A 26891-nucleotide genomic window follows, 5' to 3' on the forward strand; every position below is an offset into this window, starting at 1 on the left:
TCATAAATGCCAGCAAAAAATCTTCACTGGAGACACTAACCACTCATTTTGGGGGTTGGGTGCTGGAGAAATGTTCATTGTTTGGTGCCTAGTAAGAAGCTTTGATGAGCTTGAGATATGCTGAAGTCCTTTCACAATGCTATGATCAATTGCTGGATCAAAGTACATGTAGAGTTTGATAGTCCTTTGGGCATAATTCTAAATTGTTCTCTCCAATGGCTGGATCAGTTAAAAACTTCCATCAGTAGTGGTTTTCCCTCATTTTCCCACAGCCCTTCGTGTATGCATCATTTTCCATTTTTTTGTCAGATTATTCAGTCAGCTAGATATTAAAGGCTTAAACATGTAAGTGTGATCACTAGAGTTCTATAGTCTAATTGCATTCTTCCTCTAATTATCCCATTTTCACGATGCTTTATGAGGGGAATGGAATTCATGAAAGATTAAGCAAAAATCCAGTGATTGAATAGTAAGATAGAATACAATAAATAAAATAAGTAAAGATTTCATCTCTGTAAATCAAGAGAATATGTGGAATGTAATGGGCATAGGGGAGTGGAGAGTAGTTTATTCCTTATTTTTAAATTGCAAGGCTATACTTGACATGGAAATCAGGTTAGGGTTGATTACAATTGCTATCCCAGGCCATTCACTACTCTACCCCCCTTCATGGAGCTTTAGAGAGGAAAGTGGGGGTAGGTGAAGCAATACAACAAATTCCTAGTAAAATAAGAGGATGGGTAGTTTGTACATCAGGATAAATTAGGCGCAACTGTGTATGTATGGGTGGAGGGTATCATTTATTTGCAATTCCAGCCTCCTACATGAAATAAGAAACAACTCCGGAGAATCATTCACCATACCAACTACTGCTCACTCTCTTACTTGGCACAACTTCATAGATAATTATGGAGAAATAGTCTCAAGGAAGACACACATACACAATATGCAAAAGCCAGACTCACACCAGGAACTTGATGCTAGAATTATATTTGGGTTAGAGAAAGGGGATTACAAGGATTAATAGTGATGGTCTTCTCAATACTTCAGTTGGTTCAAGAAGTTCTCTGACTTATCTACAGCACAGTCGGTAATATATACCATCGATCCGGCAACTCCCAGAAAGCTTTTCCAGGAATATGCAGTGCCTTCTACAATAGCAGGTAAGAATTTTTCTCTGTTGAGCATCTGAAGAAAAGGAAGAGAATCAATGAGTAATACTGGGAAGTCGGAGGGACCTCCCATAGGGAGGGCATTCTCTTCCACTCTTTTTTATCTTTTACAAGGCCAAGAGAAGCTTGGACATTTACCACACTGATATCTGCATTCCACCTTTCCCTCCACTCAAAAGCCCATACATGAGAACATGGTCATAGTGACAATCTATGTACCAGTCTTTCAGACTTGGGGACAAAAATGTGTGGCAAAGGTCAAATGAAAGAAGGATTCTCCTCCTTCCCCTGCATCCTTTTCCTGAAACACAAGTAGAGGGTGGAAAGGCTCCAGGTCTAAAATGAAAATCAAGAGACTAGAGTTGTAGCCCTGATAATCCTTATTATGTCAGTGGGAGCAAAGACTCTCCCATCATTGGACTTCATTTTGCTTATGTTATGAATTCAGGATTTGCACTAAATGTTCAAGGATTATAGCCCTTCCTATAACACCCTGACAAGTCCTATAGTCAGACAGAAAGCCACTGTGTCATCCAACCCGCTTAGGATCATAAGACATTTCTATGCAAGTGATTCTCAATCTATGCCTTCAGGCCTAAGCTCTTTCCTGTGCTCTAGTCCTGCATCACCAACTGCCTGTTTTGAGCTGGATGTCCCAAAGGCACCTCAAGCTCAACACGTCATACATAGAATACGTTCTCTTTTACCCTAAATCCATCTCTTCTGATCCTCTCAATTCCTCTTGTGAGAGTTGTACCCTCCTCCTAGTCACCCCCATTAAAATCTATGGTATCCTTTACTGCTTCCTTTTCCTCTCTTTGTGTGTCGGATAAATGATAACTCTTGCCATTTCTATCTCTATAACACATCTATATCAACTTTTCTCCACTGTCATAACCACCATACCCAGGTGGAGGCCCTAATTGCCTGGACTGTTCATTGGCCTCCCTGCCTCACTTCTCCCCTGTTTCAGTTTATTCTCCATGATCTTTCTAACCTGTGGTTATGGTCAGGACCCTCTATCTCCCTCTTACTAAGCTCCAGGGGCTCCCTATGGTGGTGTCTCTATGTCTGGGGCCCAACATAAACCACATGTGGTATTTCAAACCCTTCACCAACTGGCACTCTTCCAGCCCTGGCCCTTCTTCGCTAATACTCTCCAACTTTGGGTCGAGATGACACTAGAACCTAAGTCTCCTGTCCCTCAGGCTGGAGCTCTTCTCATTCCACAGCAGTATCCTTTTCTTACCTGAAGCCACTATGTCAGAACCTTCTGCTTCAGGAAACTGGCTCTCAGCCACAGCCTCTTCCTGAGACGGCATCTCTTCTTCACTTCTCTGTGGCTGGGCCTGGATTGTCATGAAGACAACAGCTATGAGAAGAAAGCAGATCTTCATGGTGGGAAAGTTTCTGGTGCTTCAGAGTCACCAGTGAAATAGCAGCAGCCTGCTTGTCTCTAGTGAGCAGAGAAAAACAGATCCCCTATTTATATCAGAGTTTTGGGGGTAGGATCAGAGTCTGAAACGCACAAAAAAGGGAAAGATAAAGATTTCCCGAGAACAGGTTAGTCTGATGTCATCTCTTCTCTCCTAAAGTTGCTTTGATGTTCTTCTGATCACATAGATCCATCCACATATGTGCCTGAATCTCATTTGTTTATTCTCTGCCTATTCCCCATCTGCTTGAGTATTTGCTTCCTACATGGCCGGGACACATCTTAGGAATCCTTCAGGTTAAGCAGAAAAACTCCAGCCAACTTCCTTTATGTTATTCAGAGGCCAAGTTGTTCATGAAAGCCTTGGCATTGCTAGTTTTTCTTCCAAATGTAGTTAAATCTCCATGTGAAGTATTGCTCACTCAAAACATTTTGCTCACTTCAGATCTTGATACATTGTCTTTTCTATTACCAAAAAGTGCTCCCATCTTCCCTATCTTGAAAATGAAGATTTACAAAAATTTATTTCTCCATTTCCACATTGTTCATTGTTTTCTAAGTTTTCCCCAATCTATTTTCCTATGATATCACTCAATTCACCATGCTCTCCAAGGCTCACAATAAACATTTTAGTATCTAAATGAATTGGCTTTTCCTTTGGCTTCATTTAAAATAAGATTAACATTTTTCAGCATCCATTCCTCCTTTTCTGTCTCTGATACTTGGTTTATCATTTGTATATCTCAGGCCCAAGGATTTCCGAACGTCCCCCTTTTATACAAATTTTCTGCCATCCTGAAACATGAACATCTCTCAAAGTTGACACAAGCTCTCTTTTGATCATCTCTCTAAAGAAATAGTGGTGGGCGATTCCCAAATCTATTCCTAAATATTTCTATTGAATTTCATTCCTACATTATCAGTAGCACACTGGGTATTTTTTTATGAGAACGTTACAGCCATTTTAAACTAAAAAAATCCAAAATGTAACTTTTAACAAAATCTGCCAAATCCACAACGTTTCCAGACATGTTCTGATAGCTGGTACTACAATCCTTCCATATACTCAGGGTGCATAACCCTGAAATCATCCTTGACTGTTCCTTGTTATGAGTCTCATACCCAGTCAGTCACCAAAGTTTATTATTCTGTCTTCACAATATTTTTTTCCTATCTTTCTCCTTCTCTCAGTTTAGTAACCTCAATCCTTTTTAGAACTTCATCATTTCTCATATGATTAATTGTATTATTTCCCTTATTAGTTTTATAGATTTCACTCCCTCTTTTCTTCACTTCCTGCCCTTTATAGTTGTTAAATTTAGTGTAAGAGAAAATCCAATCATGAGATCATTTTGGGTATGAGTCCCCTACCCATGTTCAATGGTTCAGTTGTTGTGATACTTTCCCTAAGTTTTCTCTTCTTCAGGCTAAATATCCTCATTTTCTTCATTGTTCTGACTCATTTTTGTCTTCATGACTAAGGAAACCTAAACAGGGAGAGATAAAATGTGAACAATGATAGGGAAAATGTATAACTTGAGACTGAAACCCTTGGCTCCTGACTTCTATGTATAATGCTTCTTCCATTACAGCATCGAGGACTGTAAATTGAGATGTCCTCTCAAGCTATTCCTTAAGGAAAAAAAAACACTAGTAAAGGATAACTTAGAAAAAGACAATATATTTTTTGTGCCTTAAGTTATTTGATTAAATTCAAAAGGAAATACTTGAGTGATCATAGATCACTTGTACAAATTATGTTGTGGAGTGAAATCCTACTGGAATTACTTCTAATGTAAACCAACTTGGAGTCAAATGTGGAGTCTATGTGGTCAAAGCCACATAGAATTTTCTGAGGACCCCAAATACACCCAGAAGGGTAGATTCTAAAATATTCTGTCTTAAGTATTTTTCTGCATCAAAAATCCTGAAATATAACTACTTTGTCAAATTCTTGAACACTTTTCTGTGCCCTTTTCCATACTAGGGACACTAAAAGGCACAGGCTCTCCCCTCACCAATCCATCATTCTAGTTGGGAAGCATAACCAAACACATTAAAACAAGTGAGCTAAAAATGAAAAGATTTGTTTTTGGTGGGAATTGGATTCCAAACTGTCAGTCCTGCAGAAGATCAAAGAAAAGTGAGACCAAGTAAAGTTTCCAGGAAAAAGGAAGGTAGAGAGAAATAATTTGGATCATAAAGGATTGGTAGAATTTGGTAAGGAGGTAGTAAGGAGTAGAGGGCACTATGGGTATCAAAAGATAGCACTCTCTAAGAGGTGGGAATATTAAAAACTAATATTTGTAGAGAATTATAACATTTGCAAAAGATCATACAAATGTTACCTCAAGTGTTGTTCATAACTACACTAGGATAGCACTGTTATCACCTTTTTTATAAATAAGGAAAGTGAGAAGATGTTATTTGCTCAGGGTTACAGAGCTAGAAAATATCTGAAGTAGATTTTGATATCAAGTTTTCCTGACTCCAAGAGTAAATCCATTATACCCCTTCCTTATAGGATATGCAGGAGAGTCAGGGGGCAGTAGAGAGGTAAATTTAATCATGTTAGATACTCAGGCAAAAACCTCAGGGGATACCCTAACAGCATCAACCTGCTATGTACTCTTGATGTGGATCATGCTCCCAAATCTGTGGTAATGCAGCCTGATCTATAACTCCACTGATCACAGGTAACCAGACCACATGGCTCTAGAAGGCAGATACACTCTGCACACAGTGCTTTGTACTTATTATAAATATAATTATAAATTAATATTAATTTAATTTAATTTAATATTATTTAATTTAAAAATAAATTAAATTATAAATAATTTAAGGTCAGTTGCCTTATACAGTTCTCATCATACTTTTCAATGCAGACCAACAAGTATAACAATCTTGACCTTTCCTCTAAAGAAGTTAAAGCCTAGAACATACTGAATGAGTAATTCAAAGTCTTCAGTCTTCAAGGTGAAGAACCCTGATGTGCTCTTCAGTCTCTGGTACACTCTAAGCATGAAAGTTCCAAAAACCCATCTGTCCCTTAAATACCTAATCCAATCCCACTTTCAGGTAAATGTGGTGTCCAAGACAGTGAATAACAGTTTAGGAAGATAAAAGCAGTCAGTAGAGAGATGAAAAGTATCTGGGAAGGCATTTCGCAGGGATCTCGGATGCAATATACCAAATCCTAAATACTTAATTTTTTTTTTCTTGCCTATAATTGGGTCCCAAATCAAGTCACCTTAGGATACATTCATCCCAACTTTCTAAGTTGACATCCCAATTTCTTTGCTCCCACCAGACTTCATGGTTGTGATAGAAATTTGGTTACCATGGACAGGCAGTATCCCAGTTTGATTAATACTCTGGTCAGTATCACAGCTCAGAACTATCTGTCACCTTATCCAGTCCTCTTTCCCCAGTGTCTACTAGCTCCTCTGGGGAATATTATATGGATGAATTCTAGCACATCAAGTGCCATACTAACAGGAAAGGGAGAGAGCTTGGTAACAATAGATACTCATTGGGTTTCAGGAAGAAGTAAGGGAAGCAACATCTCTGTCTCAAGAAGGAAGCACAAAGAGCCCATAGACATAACTCTACCAGAAGATAAGGAGCCAGATGGGGAATGAGTAATTCTTTCTAGATGAAGTCTAGAAAGGGTCAAGGATACAGATCAAAAGAACATCAAAGGGGCAGGTATCAGTCATTACCTCCTGTCAACATCTGAGCCACTGTCCTACATCTAAAAGCTCTGTATAAATATAGCCATGAGCCTTTTCCATCAGCACTATTGGGAGAACTTCAGTTCCTGCTTTTATTCAGTGACTCAGAATTTCCAGTCTGACTAGTACCATGAAATCTCTCTGTCTCCTCTTAGGCATTTTCTTCTTGGCTGCAAAAGCCACAGCCATAAATGAAGAAGAATATAGAGGACTCAGTTTTCAGGAGGAAGAAATGGAACCTGGAAGAGAGATGAAGGAAGAAGAGGATGGGGAAGCTGATCAACTGATTCTGAATGAAGATGGCCCTCAAGACTTCCTCTTGTCCACTCAAGGTAAGAGAACATTGTGGTAGGTCAGTTAGGAGAATGTGGACATGGGAATGACTAGATGTCTAGATAGAGGGAAAAGTAAGTATGTCTCTTGTGGATTCACACAGGCATACAAGAGTCAAAAATGATGGTCTTTATATTAACCTCTTTTTGACTGGTTTTCACAAGGTCCAGATTTTTTTCCACTGGAGAGCAAACCTATTCAATTAGAAAAGTTATAGTCTTTGGAGAATATCCCTCATTGTTCATTCACATGCTTTCTTTAGAGCAAAATGTAGCAAGGAGAAAGAGAAAGGGAGGATGGGAGTGAAAAGAGAGAGATGGAAGGAGATAGAGAAACACACAGACAGGAAGAGAGATGAGAGAGGAAGAAAGAGTGATGGAGAGAGAGACACGCACAAGATGTGGCAAGGAGAAAGAGAAATGGAGAATTGAATTGAAAAGAAAAATAGAAATGGAAGGAGACTGAAACACTTAAAAAGGAAGAGAGATAAGAGAGATGAGAGACAGAGACAGAAAGACAGAGGAGGGAGAGACAGAAAGACAGAGAGTCAAAGAGAGAATGAGAAAAAGACACAGAGAAACACATACAGAGACAGAGAGAGAGACAGAAAGAGAGAAGGCAAGGTGGCCTCAGTGCATGAGATAAAGAGATAAAAATATAAAAAATGACCCTATTTTATCAGGAGATAAGACAAGAGTTACCAAGAAATAATCCTTCCCCAATTCTACCAACACAATCAGAGTCTGCATGTATGTGTGGATTTTCATGTTCTGAGTCCACATAAATATAGAGTTCTTTTTCTTGAGTTGGAATGGACCTCGAAAATTATTTGGGTGAGAAAACTGGTTCATGAGATTCAGGAAATTAAATGACTTACCTAAAGACAAACAGGTAGGAAACATCGGGACCAGGACTTGGATTCAGGGTTTCTGACCTCAGAACTAGTGATGAGAACAGAACTTTTAGCAGATCCTCAAATAGGGCGAATTTTCTAATTCCCTTGGGCAGTTGGTCTCTATCTCTCCCACCACTACACACATAGATATCCTGATTTATGCCCCATTTTAGTTGTGTGCTGGTGAAGATCTCTCTCTGTCTCTCTTTATTATCCTCATTGTTACCCCAAAACCTTTCCACCATTTCTTGAGTACTCTGTCCTAGTATTTCAGACCTGGGAAATCTTGGGCTAACCATTCAATCTCTCTAACCTCATTCTGGCTCATTGGTAAAATAAGGGAGTTAGACTACATGGTCTCAGTGATCTTTCTAGTCCTTAGTCGAAAGTCATATCTTCTCTCACCAAGAAGAGCAAGATATTAATCAAATCAGTTCGTCACGTCAGAATAATAAAGCAAAAGGTATAACTCTGTATATCCTGATGCTTGTTGGGAAAGTATTGGCTTATACAGCTCCATGAAGAACCTTCAATCTTACTTCCAAGAGTCATAGGATGTAGTTTTTTATTTTTCCATTTATTTGCTGTGTAACAAACAATTTTATCCCTTTCAGCCTCAGTATCCTCATAAAGAAACTGAGAAGGCTGAACTAAATGGACTTTAAAATCCCTTTTAGACCTGGGGATCCTGTTACTATGCTTCTGTAATCTTTCCAGAATTCTAAACACCAAAGGCTGGAATTGGTATCCAAATGAAGGCATACAGGGTCACAAATGAATAAGGGTCAGGCCAGTAAACCAGCTTCTATCTGGGTTCATAAAAGGATGCTGAGCAAATATAAGCACTTTAAAAAGTATCAGTCTGTGTTATTATCTGGAACTTTCAGAAGTCTTGTGATTAGGCTGTTTGGATAGTCAATTCATCATCAAATATTTAATAATTATAGATGAGTGATTTAGGGCTAGAAGGGACATTAAAGATTTTCTAGGCTTAATGTCTTCATTTTCAAGATGAGGAACCTGAGGTACAAAGTTTATGATTTAATTTATATGATTTATAAATAAATAAAGATTAGTATATAATTTAATATAAAGATTATATTATATGATTATATGATTTAATCAAGGTCACAAAGCTTGTCAGTATCTTAGGTGGAATCTGAAACTTGCAGGATTCCAACTACTATACCCCACTCACCCTGTGAATCATGTTTGATGGTTAGGGACCTTAATCAGCAAGCACAGTAGTATGGAGCTAAATTTGGAGTGGCTGAGCTGAATTGCAAGATAAACTGTCCCAATCTTTCTTCACAGGGCAAAATAGAAAATTAACCATAGAACGCTGTACCTGCAGAAGAAGCTGTCCAATAACTAAGAGGAAAGGCCTTTGCCGAGGGAAGGCATATTATATTTGCTGCTTTTAGAACAATGAGAAACATGGACCTATCTGGATTTCCTTGGGAATCTACTTATTGACTCTCCACTCTTCTGAATCCTATTCATGCAATTAAAATACCATCCTTTGAAATTTGTGTCTGTGTCGTCACTGTATAAGTTGTTTTCTAGAAGTACTGTCACTTCTAAAGCTCAATAGGTCTATCAGTGGGTCATTGATTCATTTATTTCTCCATTAGAGTTCTTGGTCTCTCTGGTCAGAGGCTCCTTCCCTAATTTTTTGGATAAAGATAATAGCTGGCATTTGTCTTAAACTTTAATCAAATTATATAATTTATTACAAATTATATATACAAATATATATAACACAAATAAATATACAATTTATTACAAAGTATATATACAAAATATATATACAAATTTTACAAGTCCCCATTTCTATGGTATTGAATGTTCTCTTCTCAGAAAGTCAAAGTACCAATATAAGTAAAATAACAGAACTTAGATATCATCCAGTGTGATCCCCATTTCATAGAAGAAGAAGATGAACTCCAAAGGCAAGAAATATTTGCACAAAATCACATATGTAATGCTTGGCACCATGGGGATTCTAACTCTAGTCTCCTGATTTCAAATCCATTGCTCTTCCCATTGTATCATATCACCTTCATATTTCAGACAAAGTAATTGAGACCCAAAAAGATTAAATAATGGACTTTTGACCACACAATTAATTAGTCCCAAGGTAGGAATAAAACTAAAATTATTTTTCATTCCTCCCTTTCAGATGCCATTAAGCAACATGAGTGATAACTTGCTCCCCTCCCCAAACTCCACATTTCCTTCACTTCAAGAAGTTAAAAATCCAGTTTTTCATTTCTTCTTCAGTACTGCCTTTCTCAGATATCATTTTCAGTTGATAAGTTCTCCTTCTGTCTTGAATTAATATGCAAATTCAATCCCAATCAACTGAAACACAGATACAATTTGTGAATACCTGTTTGAACTTATTCTGTGGATTCAAAAATTTTTTCTGAGGTAGCCTTGTGAATAATGTCAAGATCTAGCTGATTCCTTAAATCATGTAAGATGCTTCCTCCTTCTCTGATCTAATCCCCTATTAGCTCAGTACTAGCTCTGACCAGTGGGCCACCACCACATATTCAAATAAAAGCAGCATTAAGCTTGTTTTTTGAAAAGATAAGGTCACCAACTATCCTTCTGAATATCAATATACCCTGGTGGTTTTTAAAGGTAGGTGTATTGCAGCTTCCTCTCTGGCTCACTTTCATTTGGGCATTTACTTGACTGACTATGTATTGTTTTTTTTTTTTTTTTATTACATGCATAAGACCATAGATAAAAAGCTAGATGACATCTTGTTGGCCACTAAATTCAGCTTCTTCGAAACTGAAGCCCTGAAAAGTTAAAAGATTTGCCTAAGGTCACACAGATAATCACTATCATACTTGGCATTTAAACCCTTGTCTTCTTTTTAGAGTCCAAGATGCTTTTCTACTGTCCCACACAATTGTAGAGACTCTACCTATGTTTTCCTGACCTGCCTTATCCTTCCCTTAAAATAGACTCTTTTCTGATCCCATGATGGTGGTCTAGATCATCTCTTTAAAATACCATTGTTGGCTTCCTATTTCTGTATTCCATCTGACTTTTACAACTATTACCCATGTAGTATTTCAAAGTTTTTAAAACACTATATTACATTCGAACCTCGATTAGATAGGGGCTATTTTTATTCCCATTTAACAGATGGCCAAACTGAGGCTGAGAGATGGTTGAGTGACTTTCCAGAGCTAACATAGCTCTAGTTTAAAGCATTATTCAAATTCAGGTACTTTGGGTGCTAAATCCAATACTTTGTCAATTGTCATCTCTTAAAGTCCTATGTTTCCATGCTGAGGCTGTTAACACTTTTCTTTTTGTTGAATTGAAATAAATTAGTTTTCCCACAGCCACACTCATACTTTGTGTTCCCCCAAGTAAAATATTCATGTTCATAGTTGGGATTCCAGAAGGAGCCAAACATAAGGTCATAGAAAAGAGCAGGGATAGCCTGAGATTTGGAGAGAGAAGGGAAAATAAAACAAAACAAAAAAAGAAGGCAGAATGTTGAATGGAAACACCATTTCTTCAGAAATATTCTTCTTCTTTAGTCCCAGCAGTTCTAACAGTCTGTTCAGTCCTTGTCTGGTCATCTGAGAATCCAGGGGTGGTCAGGCACTGGGGCCTAGAAACAGAGATTATCCTAATGAGGCACCTGCCTATACACTCAGTGTCCTTTGTGGGCCATTGGTCCTTTAGCATATACACTGTTTATGATTAAACATTATATAAGATGAGAAATCCTCCAGGGAAAGCTTGACCTATCCTGAGCCATTGTTCAAGGAAACCTACTTTCCATAACTTCGTCACTCTTAGCTGCACTTCCCCACACAGAAAGAAGAAATCTGGGGAAAATCACCAGGAAAGATTTTTGATTAGTTTGGAAGCACAGCCATGCTAAGCTAGGCTAAGAATGAACTTCTTTTTGAAACTGCTCATGGCCAAAGTCATTTTAATTATACTGTCGTCTCATGGTCTTAGACGCATCCTTTTATTAAGAGACAGGAGAATTTGATGGGGTAGAAAAGACTTTATATTTCAAGGTAGGAAGAGCAAAATTTAAATCTCATTCCAGGCACTTATTACTAGTATGACTTTAACAAGTCATTAACCTCAATTTGCTTCAGTTTTTTTATCTGTATCATAATATTAACACTTACTTCTCAGAGTGGTTGTGATGAATTAATTATTATAAAATGGTTATCATAGTACCTGGGACATAGTAAGTTCTCTGTAAATGTCAGCTATTTTATTCTATTATGATTTTATTTTTTATCATTGTTATATTATCTTATTCTGTACCATTTTTGAAGATTCTACTTGCCACAATATATATTTTTTCTTGTATGCAAGTCTCAGCATCCATTTCTTTTAGCTCTCACTGGAGGTCACTGGAAAGTTTTATATCTCCTCTTTATCAGATGATCCTTCTGATATCTGAAACCTTCACTCAGATCATATGCAAGTGTTAGAAACAGTCAGGAAATCCTCAGTTATACCCATGGCGTTACTTAGCTATCTGACCATTGGATGTTATTTAACCTCTGAGTCTCGATTTCTATATCTGAAAAACAGAGGGCTGGTGCAGATGGCCTGTAATGTCCTTCCAGGTCTAAATCTATAATCCTATTTCATTGTACAAGTAGGTTTTGTTTCTTTTTAAAATCTCGTTTAGACACAGATTTATGAATGGTATTGTTGGATGAAAGGATATGCACAGTTTGATATCCCTTTAGACATACTTTCAAATTGTTTTCTGGAATGGTTGGAGACATTTACAACTCCACCAATAGTGCATTAATGTCCTAGTTTTCCCACATCCCCTTCAGTCTCCATCATTTCCTTTATTTTTTTCAGATGAGGCAGTCTGATAGGTGTGAGATGGAAACTCAGATTTGTTTTAATTTGCATCTCTCAATCGAGATTTAGAACATTTTTTCATATAATGAGATAGCTTTGATTTCTTTGTTTGAAAACTGCCTGTTCACATTCTTTGATTATTTATTAATTGGGGCATGAACACCTTCTCCATACAAGCAGCTAGATGATACACTGCATAGATTGTTAGACCACAAATCAGGAAGAAGTGACTTCAGATTCAACCATAGGCACTGATCAGTTGGGCATAGATAAGCAATTGACTTAGTGTGCATCTTTTGTAAAAGAATGGGGATAATTGGTTAGGGGCACCAAGATGGTGGAGATTAGACAGGAGTTTGCCTGAGCTCTTCCTGTCTTCCCTTATAATCACCACCAGATCAAGCCTGAATGGATTTTGGAGTGAGAGAAACTACAAATATTTAGAGTGCAACAAATTTCCAGCAGAGGTTCTTCTTCCAGAAGAAGGTTGGAAGAGCTTCAGGAAAGGTCTGTTCTCATTTGAGCATGGCAATGGGGTTGAGCCCAACACAGGCACAGTGCAGGGAGGCCTGGGGCAGAGAGGAACCACATGGAGAATCTAGTGAAGGATCTTAGACTAACTAGCAGTGCTGGCTACTCTGTCATGGTTCAGAAGCCAGATGAACAGCAGACTAGTATTGAGACCTTTAGTGCAGCCACAGAAAGTAAGTAGTGAGCCCCTGAACCCCAGTAAAACAAGTGGGACTTGGACATGCCCATCCAGAATGGGAAGAATGAGGCAGCAGCAGCCACAGAACAATGTAAAATCCCTATTGTTGCATAGAGGGAAATTTTCCCCTTTACCCTAGGAGCAGATCTCAACTTTCAAAAAATAAACAAAAAAGGAAAAAAAAATTATGGACATAGGAAGAACAGTCCTCAAACTAAAGTCAAAAAGTCTATGAAATCTCAGAGTATATGAATTGTCTCCAACTCAAAAGGCTCCTTTGGAAGAATTCAAAAAGGACCTTAAAAAACAGAAGAAAAATGGAAAGGAAATGAGAACTTTGCAAAAGGAAACAGAAATTGTCTGATCTGTCCTCAGCCCTGACCCAATGTTGTTTTGAGGATCAAATGAGATATTCATAAAACATCGTATTTTTATTAGCTACTATTAAGATTCCATGTGCTTAATCAGTATTTTTTATTTTGTTTAGTTTTCCAGTAAATAAAAGATCATGAATGCTAGCAAAGAATTTCCACTGGAGACACTAACCACTCATTTTGGGAGTTGGGGGCTGGAGAAAAGTTCATTATTTGGGATGACTAGTAAGGAGCTTTGATCAGCTTGAGATAAGTATCCACTTGTGGCCAATTGCTGGATCAAAGTACATGTAGAGTTTGATAGTCCTTTGGGCATAATTCTAAATTGTTCTCTCCAATGGCTGGATCAGTTCAAAACTCCCATCAGTAGTGGTTTTCCCTCATTTTCCCACAGCCCTTCTTGTATGCATCATTTTCCATTTTTTTGTCAGATTATTCAGTCAGCTAGATATTAAAGGCTTAAACATGTAAGGGTGGTCACTAGAATTCTATAGTCTAATTGCATTCTTCCTCTAATTATCCCATTTTCACGATGCTTTATGAGGGGAATGGAATTCATGAAAGATTAAGCAGAAATCCAGTGATTGAATAGTAAGATAGAATACAATAAATAAAATAAGTAAAGATTTCATCTCTGTAAATCAAGAGAATATGTGGAATGTAATGGGTGTGGGAGAGTGAAGAGTAATTTATTCCTTATTTTTAAATTCCAAGGCTATACTTGACATGGAAATCAGGTTAGGGTTGATTACAATTGCTATCCCAGGCCATTCACTACTCTATCCCCCTCCATGGAGCTTTAGAGAGGAAAGTGGGGGTAGGTGAAGCAATACAACAAATTCCTAGTAAAATAAGAGGATGGGTAGTTTGTACATCAGGATAAATTAGGCGCAACTGTGTATGTATGGGTGGAGGGTATCATTTATTTGCAATTCCAGCCTCCTACATGAAATAAGAAACAACTCCGGAGAATCATTCACCATACCAACTACTGTTCACTCTCTTACTTGGCACAACTTCATAGATAATTATGGAGAAATAATCTCAAGGAGGTCACACATACACAATATGCAAAAGCCAGATTCACACCAGGAACTTGATGCTAGAATTATATTTGGGTTAGAGAAAGGGGATTACAAGGATTAATAGTGATGGTCTTCTCAATACTTCAGTTGGTTCAAGAAGTTCTCTGACTTATCTACAGCACAGTCGGTAATATATACCATCGATCCGGCAACTCCCAGAAAGCTTTTCCAGGAATATGCAGTGCCTTCTACAATAGCAGGTAAGAATTTTTCTCTGTTGAGCATCTGAAGAAAAGGAAGAGAATCAATGAGTAATACTGGGAAGTCGGAGGGACCTCCCATAGGGAGGGCATTCTCTTCCACTCTTTTTTATCTTTTACAAGGCCAAGAGAAGCTTGGACATTTACCACACTGATATCTGCATTCCACCTTTCCCTCCACTCAAAAGCCCATACATGAGAACATGGTCATAGTGACAATCTATGTACCAGTCTTTCAGACTTGGGGACAAAAATGTGTGGCAAAGGTCAAATGAAAGAAGGATTCTCCTCCTTCCCCTGCATCCTTTTCCTGAAACACAAGTAGAGGGTGGAAAGGCTCCAGGTCTAGAATGAAAATCAAGAGACTAGAGTTGTAGCCCTGATAATCCTTATTATGTCAGTGGGAGCAAAGACTCTCCCATCATTGGGCTTCATTTTGCTTATGTTATGAATTCAGGATTTGCACTAAATGTTCAAGGATTATAGCCCTTCCTATAACACCCTGACAAGTCCTATAGTCAGACAGAAAGCCACTGTGTCATCCAACCCGCTTAGGATCATAAGACATTTCTATGCAAGTGATTCTCAATCTATGCCTTCAGGCCTAAGCTCTTTCCTGTGCTCTAGTCCTGCATCAGCAATTGCCTGTTTTGACCTGGATGTCCCAAAGGCACCTCAAGCTCAACACTTCATACATAGAATACGTTCTCTTTTACCCTAAATCCATCTCTTCTGATCCTCTCAATTCCTCTTGTGAGAGCTGTACCCTCCTCCTAGTCACCCCCATTAAAATCTATGGTATCCTTTACTGCTTCCTTTTCCTCTCTTTGTGTGTCGGATAAATGATAACTCTTGCCATTTCTATCTCTATAACACATCTATATCAACTTTTCTCCACTGTCATAACCACCATACCCAGGTGGAGGCCCTAATTGCCTGGACTGTTCATTGGCCTCCCTGCCTCACTTCTCCCCTGTTTCAGTTTATTCTCCATGATCTTTCTAACCTGTGGTTATGGTCAGGACCCTCTATTTCCCTCTTAGTAAGCTCCAGGGGCTCCCTATGGTGGTGTCTCTCTTTCTATGGTCAACCATAAACCATGTCTGGTACTTAAAATCTTTCACCAACTGGGACCCTTCCAGCCCTGGCCCTTCTTCCCTAATACTCTCCAACTTTGGGCCATGATGTACTCTTCAGTGTGCTGGACACTAAGGTTTAAGCATAGATGTGCTTAATCATATGGAATATCTTTATTATTCTTTGATATTCCACCCACTTCAGCTGTATTCTGAGGCCCAATAGCAGGAGGGAAACATATCTGAGAAATGATTTGTCTGAAGTCACTTGTCAATCAGAGAAGAGCTTGAACCTGGGTCTTCTCATTCTATCCCAATGTATTTGCTTGCCAGTATTGCTAAGAAATCCCCACCATATTGCAGTGACCTTTATGGCCACTGACTCTGATCCAGTTTTTCTTGTGTGATATTTGGTCCATGGAAGCAGCCCATGTTCTTGTTGTTGTCAGTCAAAACTTAACTGCCCCAATCTTGCCTACTGCTTCCACCCATATTCTCTTGTGCTGCTTCTTCTCTTGAATATTTCAATTCTAATTCTAGAGCCTAAGAATTTCCTTAATAATGTGGGGCTATTTCTTTTTCCCTTTGGCTTTTGGCATGGAGTAGGAGGCAACCTACCATAGACGTCAGTTTGACCTTGGTGTAGATCTGGCAATTTTCACAATATAGGCTACAGAAGAATGACAAAGATGGAAGGAACCTAGCAAATCATTTGCACCAGATTCACATTTGACTGGAAAAAGAAACAAAATCCAGACTAAGGAAGGAGAGGACTTGAAAAAATCCAGTAGATAACTGGTGACTTAGGTGGGATTAGAACCTAAACTTCCTGTCCCTCAGGCTGGGGCTTTTCTCATTCCAGGTTAGTATCCTTTTCTTACCTGAAGCCACTATGTCAGAACCTTCTATTTCAGGAGATTGGCTCTCAGCCACAGCCTCTTCCTGAGGCGGCATCTCTTCTTCATTTCTCTGAGGCTGGGCCTGGATTGTCAAGAAGACAACAGCTATGAGAAGAAAGCAGATCTTCATGGTGTGAAAGTTCCTGGTGCTTCGGACTCACCAGTGAAATAGCAGCAGCCTGCTTGTCTCTAGTGAGCAGAGAAAAATGGATTCCTTATTTATATCAGAGTTCTGGGGGTAGGATCAGAGTCCGAAACCCACAAAGAAGGGATAGAGAAAGAATTCCCGGCAACAGGTGGGTCTGATGTTATCTATTTTCTCCTAAAGCTGCTTTGATGTTCTTCTAATCACATAGATCCATCCTCATATGTGCCAGAATCTCATTTGTTTATTTTTTGCCTGTTCCCCATCTGCCTGAGCATTTGCTTCTTACATAATTGGGACACATCTTAGGAATTAGGAATTCTTTAGATTAAACAGAAAACTCCAGCTAACTTCCTTTATGTTATTCAGAAGCCATGTTGTCCATGAAAGCCTTGGCATTACAAGATTTTGTTCCACACTTACTTAAATTTCCATGGGAAGTATTGCTCATACATGATATTTTGTTTTTCATGATTGTCAACTTATGGGAAAAAATAGCAAACTCTATACATTGTCCTTTTTGATTACCAAAAAACACTTCTATCTTCTTATGCTGATTGCAGATATTTATAAACTTTGTCTCTCTATTTCCACACTGCTCATTCTTCTCTAAGTTTTTCAGTCTAGCTTCCTATGATACCACTCAATTCATCATGCTCTCCAAAGTCAGCAATAATATTTTAATTTCTAATTGAATTGTTCATTCTTTAGCTTCATTCTATTGTTGGGTATCTCTGCCTTCTCATTTTGCCCTTATTTCTCCCTCTTTGTCTCTGATTATTAGTTTGTCTCTTATGTATATAATGCCCAAGGGCTCCTGGGAGAGTCCCTTCTTTATACAATCATTCTGCCATTCTGAAACATGAACATTTCTCAAAGTTGTCTCAAAGTTGTTATAGCCTCTTTTAAAATCATCTTTCTAAATAAATAATAAGGGATAACTCACAAACCTATGAATCCATATCCTAAATATCTCTACTGAACTTCATGTCTATATTACCAGGAGCACACTGGATATTGTATGTGAATACCACAGACATTTCAAACTGAATATGTCTAAAATCTAACTTTAATTTTTTTAAAACCAAACTCATAGCTTCTCCAGACATATTTTGCTTGATGGTACCACAATTTTTCCATATACTTGGTACATATTCCTGTAATCATTCTTGATCATTCCCTTTTATGAGTCAAATAGCCAGTCTTTCATAGTGTCTTATCATCCTCCCTTCACAAATTTTTTTCCTATCTTTTCCCTTCTCTCACATTAGTAACCTCAAGTTTCCAGAGAAGAGAAAGGTGTTGAGCCATGATCTGTATGGTGCGCGGCTGGTTGAATTTGGTAACATGGGAGGAAATAGTAGAGTGTAGGTGTTAAAAGGTAACAAACTTACCTTATGAGTCTTTACCAAACTCCCCAAGGCCAACCAGAAAGTATAAAAACCTTCCCTTTTCATCTAAAGAACCTAAAGCCCTGATACTCCTACATTGTTGGTAGAGTTGTCAATTGATCCAAATATTCTGGATAGCAATTTGGAATTATGCCCCAAGAGCTATCAAAATATGCATACCCTTTGATCCAGCAGTGTCTCTATTAGATCTCTATCCCAAAGAAATCAGATAAAAGGGAAAAGGACTAATAAAAATGTTTATAGCAGCCCATTTTGTAGTGGCAAGGAAGTGGAAACAGTGAAAACAGCATGGCGAGGAACATCACTTGTAGAATGGCTGAATAAGTTATAGTATATGAATTTTATGTAATATTATTGTTCTATAAGAAATTATCAGGAGGATGATTTCAGAGAGGTCTGGAGTGACTTGAATGAACTGATGCTAAGTGAAGAGAATAGAACCAAGAGGACAGCAAGAAAAAATAATGTGATAATCAACTCTGATGGACTTGGCTCTTTTCAGCAATGAGGTGATTCAGGCCAACGCAGTAGACTTGTGATGGGGAGAGCCATCTGTTTCCAGAGAGAGGACTTTGGGAACTGACTGCAGATCACAACATAGTACTCACCTTTTTGTTGTTGTTTGCTTGCTTTTTTACTCATTTTTTCCTTTCTGATCTGATTTTTCTTGTGCAGCATGATAATTGTGGAAATATGTATAAAGAAATGCAAACATATAACATATATTGGATTACTTGCTGTCTAGGGTTGGTGGTGGGGAATGGAAGAAGAACATTTTGAACAAAAGATTTTGCAGGGGTGAATGTTGAAAACTATCTTTACAAATATTTTGAAAACCAAAAAACTGCTACTGAAAAACAAAACAAAACAAAACAAAAAAAACTAAAGCCCAGGACAACCCAAAGGAGTAACTTAAAGCCTTCAGACTGCAATGTGGTGGAATCTTCTCTGCTCTATCTTTGCCTCTGGCTTGAAGGTTCCAACAACTAATCTATCCATTAAACACATATTTCATTCCCACTTCAGGTAACAGTAGTACCCAAGACAGTGAATAACACTTTAAGAATATAAAAGCAGTCAGCAAAGAGATGAAAAGCATCTGGGAAGGGAGTTCCCAGATAACTCAGAAGCAATCTACCAAAGAATTTTTAAAAATTTATTCTTGCCCATAATTAGATCCCAGATCAATTCACCTCAGGACACATTCATACCATCTTTTTGGATTGACATCTCAACTCCTTTGTTCCCAACTGACTTATCTGTTGTGATAGAAAGTTGGTGACCATGGTCGGGCAGTGCCCAGTCTGAATAGTACCCTGGCCAATATCACTGCTAAGGACTGTCTGTCACCTTATCTCGTCCTCTTTTCCCAGTGTCTACTAGCTCCGCTGGGGAATAGTATACAGATAAATTTTAGCACACCAGGTGCCAAACTGAAAGGAAAGGGAGAGACCTTGGTTACCATAGCTACTAGTTGGGATTCAGGAAGAAAGTAAATGAGGGAACATCTCTGTTTCAGGAAGGAAACACAAAGAGCCCATAGACATGGCTCTAGCAGGAGATAAGGAGTCAGATGGTGAGTGAGTAATTTTTTACAAGTTCTTTCTGGATGGAGTCTAGATCGACTGAGAGAGTCAAAAGGGAACAGATCAAAAGGACATCAAAGGGACATCAAATCAGTCATTAACTTCTGTAAACATCTAAGCTACTGTCCTGCACCTAAAAGAGCTGTATAAATACAGCCATGGCTCCTTTCCATCAGCACCATTGGGAGAACTTCAGTTCCTGTTTTTTAACTCAGTCACTCAGAATTCCCAGCCTGACTAGAATCATGAGGTCTCTCTGCTTTCTCTTAGGCCTTCTCTTCTTGACTGCAAAAGCTGCAACTGAAAAAGAGGAAGAATATAGAGGAGTTAGTTTTCAGGAGGAAGAAATGGAACCTGGAAGAGAAATGAAGGAAGAACAGAGTGGGGAAGCTGTCCAATTGCTGCTGAATGAGAATGGCCCTCAAGATTTCCTTCTGGCCACATTGGCTGAAGGTAAGACGACATGATGCCAGGGTCAGCTAGGGGAATTTGAACATGGGAATGCCCAGACCATCCTGATAGAGAGGAAAAAAAAAGTATGTCTCTTGTAGATTCACATAGGCATACGAGAGTCAAAAATGATAGATTTCATGTTTACTTTTTCTTGATTGCTTTGTACAAGGTCCAGATTTTTTTCCCCACTGGACAGTAAACCTATTTAATTAGAAAATTTATATATTCTCTTTGGCAAAAATCCATCATTTTTCATTCACATGCTTTTTTAAAAAAAATATAATGTAGCAAGGAGTAAGAGAAAGGGAAGATGGGCGAGAAAAGAGAAATAGAGATGGAAGGAGACAGAAACAAACAGAGAAGAAGGGAGAAAGAAAGAGAAATAGAAAGAGAGAAAGGGTAGGAAGGGGAAGGAAAGGGAGGAGGGAGAGATGGAAAGAAGGAGAGAAAGAAAACATAAAGACAGACATAGAGAGACAGAGACAGGTACAGAGAGGTAAAGGATAAAGCAAGGTGACCTCAGTGCATGTAAAGACATGAAAATGTCAAAGTGAGCCTATTTTACCAGGAGGTAAGACAGGAATAACCAGAAATAGCCTTCCCCTAGCCCTACCAATATTGCTCAGACTCTGCATGTAGATGTGGTTTTTCTTATTCTCAGGTTTCATGTTCATAGACTCATTTCTTTTGAGTTGGAAGGGACTTTGAAGGTCATTTGGATGAAGAAACTGAGAGTTATGGAAATTCAGGAAATTAAATGATATGCCTAAAGACAAAGAGGTAGAAAATATTAGGACTAGGCTTTGGACTCAGTGTTTTTGACCTCAGAAATACTGATGTGAACAGAATTTTTATCATATCCTCAAATAGGGAGCATTTCATTATCCACTTGGGCAGTGGGTCTCTACCTATCCCTCCACGACATACATAGATGAGCTGATTTATTACACATTTTTGTTGTGTTCTGGTTAAGATCTTTCTTTCTTTCTTTAACATCCTCATTAACACCGCAAAGCCTTTCCACCATTTTTTGACTAACCTGTCCTAGTATTTCAGACCTGGGAAATCTTGGGCCAATCCCTCAGTATCTCTAATCTCCTTCTAGGTCATCTGTAGACCAAGGGACTTGGAATATATGATTCCTTCTATTCGGTGGTCTAATATCCTATGGTCTCTCATGTAGAGGAAGAATCTCTTTATCTGTTCATCTCCTCACTTCAGAATAATAAACTGAAAGATATAACTGTTTTCAGCTTGGTCCTTGTTGGGGAAGTGTTGGCTTATACAGCTCCATTAAGGAACTTCCAAGAGTCACAGGATTTGGTTTTTAATTTTGCAACTCACTAACTTGCTGTGAATCAAATCATTTTCTCTCAGCCTCAATGGCCTCATACAGAAACTGAGAAGGCTGAACGAGATGGACTTTAACATCTCTTCTAGACCAGATGATCCTACTACTATGCCTCTACAATCTTCCCAGAATTCCAAATACCAAGGGCTGGAATTGGTCTCCAGGGGAAGGCTTACTTAACCACAAGTGAATGGGGTCAGGCCAGTGAGCCAAGTTCTCTTTCGGTTCATAAAGAGATGTTGGGAGATAAGGGCTTTGGGAAAAAATCACCTGGATGGTTTGTAGTCTGTCTTATTATCTGGAGATTTCAGAAGTCTTGTGATTAGGCTATTGGGATAATCAATTAATCATCAAACATATAATATAGATGAGTGACTTAGAGCTAGAAGCAACTTTAAAGAATTTCTAAGCCAATGCCTCATATTTAAGATGAGGATTTTGAGGCTCAGAGAGGCTATGTGATTTAATTAAAATGACAAAACTTGTAAGTATCTTAGATGGAATCTGAACCTTCTAGGTTTCCATCTACTATACCCCACCCACTCTAAGAACCATGCTTTATGATTAAGCACCTTGGTCAGCAAGCACAGTTGGAGGGAGCTAAATTTGGAGAGGCTGAACTGAATTGCAAGACAAACTCTCCCAATCTTCTTTCTGCACAGGGCAAAATAGGAAGCTAATCTTTAAACGCTGTTCCTGCAGAAAAAACTGTCCAACAGAAATGAGAAGAGGTCGTTGCTCTGAGTCTTCCTCAAAACATCTTTGTTGCTCTTCCTGAACTTCAGAGAGCAATGAACAACAAAGAGATTTCTGGCTTTTCTTGGGAATCTACTGATTGACTCACCACACTTCTGAGCCCTATTCATGCAATTAAAATATCATCCTTTGAGATTTGTGTCTGTGTGGTCACTGAACAAAGTGTTTTCTGGAAATTCTGTCACTTCTAAATCTCATTACATCTCTTAATGGGCCATTGACTCATTTATTTTCTCCCTTAGAAATCTTGGGCTCTCTGGTCAGAGGCTCTTTCCCTAATACTCTGGATAAAAACAACAGCTAACATTTATCTAATCTTTAATAAAATTATACAATTCCCATTTCTATGGTATTGAATGTTCTTTTCTCACAAGAAGCTGCTGCTGCTGCTGATCTTATAATTAAGATAACAGAACTTAAACATCATTCCCCAGTGTGACTCCCAGTTTTATAGAGGAGGAAAATGGATTCCAAGGGCATGAAATGTTTGCTCAAAATTACATGTGTAATGCTTGGCACAATGGGATTCTAACCCTAATCTCCTGATTTCAAATCCATTGCTCTTTTCATGATATCATATCACCTTTATATTTCAATTAAAGGTAATTAAGGCCCTGAAAAGTTAACTAAGGGACCTTTGACCACACAATTAATAAGTCCCAAGGTGAGATTAGAACCAAAATAGTTTTTCATCCTCCTTTTCATATACCATCAAACAACATGAGAAAGAGAACTTGCTTTGCCCTAAAATCCACATTCACTTCAGGAAGCTAAAAAATTTGTTTTTTCATTTCCTCTCAGCACTGCCTTAGTCAGATACCATTGTCACTTGATAAGAAAATTCTACCTCTGATTTGAGTTCATATGCTAATGCAATCTCAAACAACTAGAACTTTCCAAATACAGATAACACTTGGGAACACTTCTTTGATCTTATTTTATGGATTCAAAAAATCATTCTGGGCTTGTCCTGGATAATGTCAAGACCTACCTGATTTCTTAAGTCATGTAAACTGCATCCTTCTTTTCTGACCTAATCCCTTTTAGCTCAATACCATCTCTACCAATTTATTCAAATAAAGGCGTCATGAAGGCTACTTTTTGAAAAGCTACTGTCACCACAGTCACTAAACTGTCTTCTGAACATTAACATACCCCAGTGGTATTTAAAGGTAGGCTTCTATTGTAGCTTCCTCTCTAGCTCACTGTATTTTGGGCTTTTATATGCCTGCTGTTATGCTTATTTCATAGATTAAAAAGTAGAAGAGATTTTGTAGAACACCAGATTCAGCTCCTTCATTTAATAGATCTGGAAGCTGAGGCCCTGAAAAGTTAAATAATTTGCCTAAGAATACACAGGTAATCAATATCAGATCTGGAATTTGAGCCCTTGTCATCTTTTTCAAGGCTAAGATGTTTTTCACTGTCACACACAGGTTTAGATGGTCTTCCCTTTGCTTTCCTGACCTATCTTAGCCTTCATCAATCTTCCATAACTGGGTCATCAAGCTTCCATAACTTTATGGACTATCAGAGCTGAAAGAGACCTTAAAGATTGTGTGTGCTAATTCATTTTAGGGAGAAAGAGGAGAGAATTCTTGCTCATGACTATATAGGAACTAAGTTATATCTGGCAGAGACTAGAATCCTTGTGTCCTGACTCTCACCTTGGACAGCTGCCATTCTACTTCTTGATTCTGATCTCCTTGAGGCTCCATTAAAGACAAATACATGCTACTTTTCAGCAGTTGTAAAAAACTGCTCTCTCTACTGCTCCCCTTTGCAATTGGTTCAAATGAATGGCTAACTGATGACATAGGAGTATATATGCCAGGGACAAATTCTTTGAAGAAACAATATATTATGTGTATTCATTCAATCATCTCTTAAAGGCTCATGTCTGTGTATTGTGACTGTTACTTTTTTCTTTGTGTTGAATTGAAAGGAACCCAGTTTTCCTACAGTCACATTGTGGTAAACCTCATACTTTGTGTTCCCCCAAATAAAATATTCATGTACATAGTTGGGATCCCAGAGGGAGCATCAAGTCCTAGACAAGAACAGGGATATACTGAGATTTGGAGAGAGAAGGAAAAACAAAACAAAACAAAACAAACAAACAAAAAATAAAACAAAATGTTGAGTGGAAACAACATTTCTTCAGAAATATATTTTGGTGTCAACAGTTCTAACAGTCTATTTACTCCTTGTCTGGCCATCTGAGAATGTAGGGCTGGTCAGGCATTGGGGCCTAGAAACAGAGATGATCCTAAAGAGGCACCTGCCAAACACTTAGTTTTCTCTAGGGGGCATTGGTCCATTAGTACATACATTGTTCATGATTGAACACTATATAATATGAGAGATCCTCCAGGGAAGGCCTGAACTTATCCTGGGCCATTATTCAAGGAAATCTACTTTCCATAACTCATTGACCCTTAGATGCACTTCCCCACACAGAGAGAAGAGATCTGGGAAAAGTACCCCAGTAATATATTTGATTAGTTTGGAAGGACAGCCATCCTAAGAAAAGCTCAGAATGAACTTCTTTCTGAAACTCCTCATTCCCAAAGTCATTGTAATTAAAGTGGGATCCCATGTCTGAGATACATCAGAGTCTTTTTATTAATAGACAGGAGAATTTTATGGGGTAGAAAAGGCTCTGAATATGAAGGCAAGAAGAGCAAAATGTAAATGTAACCCCAGGCACTTATTACTATTATGACCCTAGTAAGTCATTAACCTCAATTTGTCTCAGTTTTCTCATCTATAATATAATAGGAATCCTTGACTCTCAGAATGGTTGTGATGAGTTAATAAATATAAAATTGTTACCATAGTGCTTGGCACATAATAATTTCTCTATAAATGTTAGCTATTTTATTCTTTATGGCTTTATTTTTATTTTTGATATCTTATTTTATTTTGCATCTTTTTTTTCAATACTCTATTTGCTACTATGATGTTTTTCTTTCTTGTCTAGTAGTCTCAGCATCCATTTCTTCTAGCTCTCAATGGAGGTCATTGCAAAGTTCTATGCCATCTCATTATCAGATGATCCCTCTGAAGTCTGAAACCTTCATACAGACCACATGCAAGTGGTAAAAACAGCCAGAAAATACTCACTTCTACACTATCTGCTATCTGACCATTGGATAAGTTATTTAACCTCTCTGAGCCTCAATTTCTGTATCTGAAAAAGAGAGGGCTGATTCAGATGGTCTCTAAGGCCCTTCCAGGTCTAAATCTATAATCCTAATTTATTGTACAAATAGGTTTTCTTCCCTTTTTAAATCTCTTTTGGACACAGATAGGAACTACATGGAAATCTAGTGAGGGGTCTTAGACTAACTAGCAGTGCTGGATACTCTGTCATGATTCAGAAATCAGTTGAACAGTAGACTAGTAGTGTGATTTTCAGTGCAGCCATAGAAAGCAAGTAGTGAGCCCCTGAACCCCAGCTTAACAAGTGGGACTTGCACATGCCCACCCAGAATGGGAAGAATGAGGCAGCAGCAGCCACAGAACAGTGTAAAATATCTATTGTTGCATAGAGGAACAATTTCCCCTTTATGCTAGGAACAGATCTCAACTTTCAAAAATGAACAAAAAGGAAAAAAAAAGCTCTGACCATAGATAGCTATTATGGAGACAGGAAGAACAGTCCTCAAACTAAAGGCAAAAAGTCTCCAGATGAAGTCTCAAAGAGTTTATGAATTATCTCTAACTCAGAAGGTTCCTTTGGAAGAATTAAAAAAGGACCTTAAAAGACAGTTAGAAGAAAAATAGGAAAGGCAATGTGAACTTTGCAAAAAGAAATAGAAATTGTCTAATCTGTCTTCGGTCCTGACCCAATGTTGTTTTGAGGATCAAATGAAATATTCGTAAAGCACCATCTTCTTATTAGCTACTATTAAGATTCCATGTGCTCAATCAGTATTTTTGATTTTGCTTAGTTTTTCAGTAAATAAAAGATCATAAATGCTAGCAAAAAACTTCACTGGAGACACTAACCACTCATTTTGGGGATTGGGTGCTGGAGAAATGTTCATTGTTTGGCTTGCCTAGAAGATGATCTTTGATGAGCTTGAGATGTGCTGAAGTCCTTTCACAAGGCTATGATCAATTGCTGGATCAAAGTATATGTAGAGTTTGATAGTCCTTTGGGCATAATTCTAAATTGTTCTCTCCGATGGCTGGATCAGTTCAAAACTCCATCAGTAATGGTTTTCCCTCGTTTTCCCACAGCCCTTCTTGTATGCATCATTTTCCATTTTTTTTGTCAGATTATTCAGTCAGCTAGATATTAAAGGCTTAAACATGTAAATGTGGTCACTAGAGTTCTATAGGTCTAATTTCATTCTTCCTCTAATTATTCCATTTTCACGATGCTTTATG

The 26891-nt window shown here is 38.2% G+C and overlaps 2 protein-coding genes and 3 long non-coding RNA genes across 6 annotated transcripts in view; 3 read left to right on the plus strand and 2 right to left on the minus strand.

The window, feature by feature from the left end:
- On the plus strand, positions 1-14736 carry LOC127548537 (uncharacterized). The gene is made up of 2 exons (XR_007950419.1): positions 1-615; positions 14268-14736. It is a non-coding gene; the product is annotated as an uncharacterized LOC127548537 (long non-coding RNA).
- Positions 975-2630, minus strand: LOC127548533 (neutrophil antibiotic peptide NP-1-like). Its single transcript, XM_051975982.1, has 2 exons — positions 2422-2630; positions 975-1188 (listed from the first exon to the last, which is right to left on the minus strand). The coding sequence occupies exons 1-2, from the start codon at positions 2567-2569 to the stop codon at positions 1073-1075; spliced, it is 264 nt and encodes an 87-aa protein (XP_051831942.1). The 5' UTR covers positions 2570-2630; the 3' UTR covers positions 975-1072.
- Positions 6092-9097, plus strand: LOC127548535 (uncharacterized). Its single transcript, XR_007950417.1, has 2 exons — positions 6092-6673; positions 8884-9097. It is a non-coding gene; the product is annotated as an uncharacterized LOC127548535 (long non-coding RNA).
- Positions 14627-26891, minus strand: part of LOC127548531 (defensin-A2-like) — a 14475-nt gene continuing 2210 nt past the window's right edge. The window contains exons 1-2 of one of the 2 annotated variants that reach the window (XM_051975980.1): positions 16773-16983; positions 14627-14840 (exon numbers count right to left, since the gene is read on the minus strand). In XM_051975980.1, the coding sequence (XP_051831940.1) occupies positions 14725-14840; positions 16773-16920 (264 nt within the window). In that variant the 5' untranslated portion in view covers positions 16921-16983 and the 3' untranslated portion in view covers positions 14627-14724. Of the gene's footprint in view, positions 14841-16772; positions 16984-26891 lie in introns of those variants that run through there. The other variant, XM_051975978.1, reaches the window with a different exon arrangement.
- LOC127548536 (uncharacterized) lies at positions 19958-22626 on the plus strand. Its single transcript, XR_007950418.1, has 2 exons — positions 19958-20386; positions 22400-22626. It is a non-coding gene; the product is annotated as an uncharacterized LOC127548536 (long non-coding RNA).

Source organism: Antechinus flavipes, chromosome 2 (genome assembly GCF_016432865.1).
Source record: "Antechinus flavipes isolate AdamAnt ecotype Samford, QLD, Australia chromosome 2, AdamAnt_v2, whole genome shotgun sequence".
NCBI classification, from domain to species: Eukaryota; Metazoa; Chordata; class Mammalia; order Dasyuromorphia; family Dasyuridae; genus Antechinus; species Antechinus flavipes.